Source organism: Bombina bombina, chromosome 2 (assembly GCF_027579735.1).
Source record: "Bombina bombina isolate aBomBom1 chromosome 2, aBomBom1.pri, whole genome shotgun sequence".
In the NCBI taxonomy this organism is placed as follows: domain Eukaryota; kingdom Metazoa; phylum Chordata; class Amphibia; order Anura; family Bombinatoridae; genus Bombina; species Bombina bombina.
In genome coordinates this window covers 838,121,353-838,126,069 of record NC_069500.1, presented here as the reverse complement: position 1 = coordinate 838,126,069, position 4,717 = coordinate 838,121,353, and the positions used below count along the sequence as shown (strand labels likewise).

The 4,717-nt window shown below is 37.9% G+C and overlaps 1 protein-coding gene across 3 annotated transcripts in view; it reads left to right on the top strand.

The window, feature by feature from the left end:
* The window catches only part of TICAM1 (TIR domain containing adaptor molecule 1), a 109,946-nt gene extending 108,850 nt beyond the window's left edge, over positions 1-1,096 (top strand). For all 3 annotated transcript variants that reach the window (XM_053703169.1, XM_053703171.1, XM_053703170.1), the window contains one exon: positions 1-1,096. This exon is cut by the window's left edge and continues 1,338 nt beyond it. In XM_053703169.1, coding sequence (XP_053559144.1) covers positions 1-114 — 114 coding nt within the window. In that variant the 3' untranslated portion in view covers positions 115-1,096.
* The last annotated feature ends 3,621 nt before the right edge of the window (positions 1,097-4,717 follow it).

Genomic DNA, 4,717 nt, shown 5'->3' with positions numbered 1-4,717 from the left:
CAGCTTTCAGCACATGGAGGAGAGGGAGATGACACTGTTGAGACAGAAGTATTGCATGAAAGTGAATGTAGTGAAAAGGCAGAAAATTATTTAACTAAAGACGTACAAAAATAGTATGAGGTAACTCATGTCCAAGAATCCACACATGAACTTTACTTGTATAAAGAAAGAGGTCTGAGGGTCTAGACTTTTTGCATTAACAAACTGGTATTGCTTAACCAAATCACACAGTAAAGAGATAAAAGCTGATTTAGGGCCAGATTACGAGTGGCGTGCTAACTGTTGCGCAGTAGTGAAAAGGGCTCTTTGCACGCGTCACAAGTAGAAGAAAAAGGCTGCAAAGGGCTTTAACATAGAGATACATACATATACATGTCTAAATATGTATGTGGGTGTGTATAAATATATATATGTGTCTGTACAGATGTATTATATGTGTATATATGTATTTACAGACATATAAACACACACATATATTTATGAATAAATACAACATATTAGATATGGAAAACATTGGAATGTGCAATATTAATATTTAATGTCCGGTTAATGCACTTGAGTTAACCCGATAAGGTTTGTTTCAACTTTTTTTTTTTCTTTTCACTTGTTGCACTTTATTGAAGTCAATAGGGAAATACGGTAACACAGTCGCAATATTCAAGGCCCGGGCTTTTTGTGCGCGAGCAAAGTGTTTTTACTTTTAACTTTAATACGCTTGCTACCCGACGCGTGCAAAACGCTTACTTCTAGCGGAGTTAACACGCAAGTGTGCAAAATACCGTTCCACTCGTAATCTAGCCCTTAGAGTTTACACACTGATAATGCGCTACAATTTATAGAACTGTGCAATTAAACTCTTTATTTGGCAGTATATTGATCTTAAATCTGACTGATTGGTCACTTTATTATGTGAGCTTAACAAGCTAATGATTATAACGGAAGAATGGTCTAAAAGTTGCATACTAACTGCTGTCCTTTAAATTTTGAGCAAGTAAATATGCATTTTGCCTGTTGCTTGAAGGTATCTTACCTTGTTGGTGAGAAAAGTAAGCAATGCAAAGAATAAACTAATATACCAGATCTCTTATTTTAAAAATGAATGTATTTTTTTACGTGATACATAAGCTCATTGGCCCCATATGACTTTCTATTTGTTATGAATTAAGTTGTTTGTTTATTTTAAACTTAACCAATAACATAATATCATGGTGTGTGCACTTTACAATTTTGTATCCATTTCAATACTTTAATTCAAATTAACCCTTGCACATCAGAGCCTGCAGGTGCGTGACAAGACATTTTCGTCATGCAGGGGGATCACCCACACTGCAGGCCAGGGATCTGTTAGTGGCATAGTGTGTGCCATTACCAGGCTTCTTGGGAGTGCTGGTGATGTCACCATGAACGCATGTGGCGATGTCACAAAGGGGCTGAACCGGAAAGCTTATTGTAGCTGCCAGAGGAGCTGGATGGGGGGATGGTTCTTAAAACCCCTCGATCTCAGCTCCCATAGCAGCTACATACATCCAAGAGCCCTCATTTATCTAAAAATAAAGTAAAATTGGCGTAGGAATGGGATATTATATACATAATAAAAAAAATCTAGTATGTCTAGAGATCACAATAAAGTTAACTAGTCCCTCTTTTGTCTGTATAGTCAGGTGATCACAGTAGTAACAGTGAACAGCTTGCAAGGAAAAAAGTGCTTTTTTTCTGTACTACACAATGGGACCTCTCTAATCTATATTATAACCCCTAAAAGCCAGCATGAGTCCCTTTTTCACATGTGGCTACCCATGATGACAATTTAGTAAGGTGATCACAGTTACAGCAGTGGTCACTGAGCTATTTTCAATATTTACTAAAATCTATGAAAAAATTATACATATTTTTTACAGTTTTTGACACAGCTATCTCACATGCCATGAAATGTAAATATAATAATGGTATATTGTGAATCTGCTGAAAAAAACAATATATAATTTGTGTGGGTCACTCATTGAAATTTGATTTACAGGGGTCGATTTAACATGCCGCGAATGGTGCCTAATGCTGGAAACAGAAGTTAAGAAGCAGCGGTCTTAAGACTGCTGCTCCTTAACTCGTCCGCTGCCTCTGAGGCTGCGGACATCAATCTGCCCGATCGAATACAATTGGGTTGACTGACACCCCCTGCTAGCGGCCAATTGGCCGCAAATCTGCAGAGGGCAGCATTGCACAAGCAGTTCACCAGAACTGCTTGTGCAATTTTAAATGCCGACCGCATATGCTGTCGGCATTTAGCGATGCAGGGCGGACATGATTTGCTATAGCGAATCATGTCCGCCCGGGGTATGATAAATCTACCCCAATATATGTGTTTAGGGAATAGAACTGGTTGATAATCTATTTAGGTAGGAAAAAAGCTCAAAATTGGCTCAGCACTTTGGTATAAAAAAAAGGATTAGCAGTGAAAGGGTTAAACTTCCAAACTTTTTATTACATATTCTGATGATTGTCTTTAAAGTGAATGTAAACTTTCATGAATTAGTGCCCGGTTTTTAAAAATACTATTAAAACAGAGGCACTCATTCATGAAAGTTTACATTGCAGCCTATTTTTACAAATTCTTACCTTTCTCCGATCCCCCGCCCCCTTCTCATGCTGTACCTTGCACAGCAATGACGAAACCGGCTTCCTCCAATCACGGCATGGTCTCATGAGAAAGACGCTCTGGGGTACACCCCATAATTGGAGGAAACCGGTTTTGTCATTGGTGACGGTACAGAAGAGCTGCAGGCGGGGGATCGCCAATCCGGCATTGCACAAGAGAAAGGTAAGTATTGGTAAAAATATGCTGCAATGTAAAGTTTAATGAATGAAAGTGCCCCTGTTTTTAATAGTGTTTTTGAAAACGGAGCGCTAATTCATGAAAGTTTACATTCACTTTAAAGGCACATACAAATACAAAGGGAAATTATTTAATATGTTAGAACATTTTATTGTTGTATTATCGTTTGCCTATAACAGTATTTATTGACTGCAAAGGGGTTAAACAAACAATTTAAGTGAGCTCCAGCAATGAACTACTGGGAGCAAGCTGACCACGTCTGGTGAACCAATGACAAGCGGCATATGTGGGTAGTCACCAATTAGCCTATAGATCTCAGTAATGCTTTGCAGCTCCTGAGCCCACCTAGGTATGCTTTTTAACAAAAGATACCAAGAGAACAAAGTATTTCCTTATGGGCGTAAAACTAAAAAGTCTTAAAAGTTGCATACTCTTTCTGAACCAAGAAAGAGTAAGTTGGATTTTTTGATGTCCCTTGACTTATATACATTCTTAATAGTAAGTTTTCAGCCATAATTTTAAACTTTTAAATAAAACACTAAACAATCTTGCTTATTGGTATTTGTACTTAAAAAACTTTCATTAAAAAAAGCCAAGATATACCCTTTTGAATGAGGATAATATTAGTGCTCAATAGGTTAAGGCTTTTGAATTAGTACTCTAGATTCTATAAAGTAATGGGAGCTGTTATTTTTAAGATAGTTTTCAATGTATCTCTGTCTTCTGTAGAGAACAATAAGGGAAAGATATATATAAACCAGACAATAAAGTAGAGTTTGTGTAAAGAGGACTGTGCGGAATCCCACATAAAATGGTTTGTATTAGTTTTATTGCCTTTTTTATATCTGTTCCTGATTGTTTTGCAGCAGGAGAGAGAAATAAGGTTAAAACCCAATAGTAAACCCAAGATTCAGGTAGAGCATGCAATTTCAAGCAACTTTCTAATTTATTCCAATTATCAATTTCTCCAACATAGGTGTGTCCGGTCCACGGCGTCATCCTTACTTGTGGGATATTCTCTTCCCCAACAGGAAATGGCAAAGAGCCCAGCAAAGCTGGTCACATGATCCCTCCTAGGCTCCGCCTACCCCAGTCATTCTCTTTGCCGTTGTACAGGCAACATCTCCACGGAGATGGCTTAGAGTTTTTTAGTGTTTAACTGTAGTTTTTATTATTCAATTAAGAGTTTGTTATTTTAAAATAGTGCTGGTATGTACTATTTACTCTGAAACAGAAAAGAGATGAAGATTTCTGTTTGTAAGAGGAAAATGATTTTAGCAACCGTTACTAAAATCGATGGCTGTTCCACACAGGACTGTTGAGAGGAATTAACTTCAGTTGAGGGAACAGTGAGCAGAATTTTACTGCTTGAGGTATGACACATTCTAACAAGACGATGTAATGCTGGAAGCTGTCATTTTCCCTATGGGATCCGGTAAGCCATTTTTATTACAGACAATAAATAAGGGCTTCACAAGGGCTTTTTAAGACTGTAGACATTTTCTGGGCTAAATCGATTCATATAATAAACATATTTAGCCTTGAGGAATCATTTTAATCTGGGTATTTTGTAAAATAATATCGGCAGGCACTGTTTGGGACACCTTATTCTCTAGGGGCTTTCCCTTATCATAGGCAGAGTCTCATTTTCGCGCCGGTATTGCGCACTTGTTTTTGAGAAGCATGACATGCAGTCGCATGTGTGAGGAGCTCTGATACATAGAAAAGACTTTCTGAAGGCGTCATTTGGTATCGTATTCCCCTTTGGGCTTGGTTGGGTCTCAGCAAAGCAGATACCAGGGACTGTAAAGGGGTTAAAGATAAAAACGGCTCCGGTTCCGTTATTTTAAGGGTGTGCAATACTTTTAAGGCTTTAAGACACTGTGG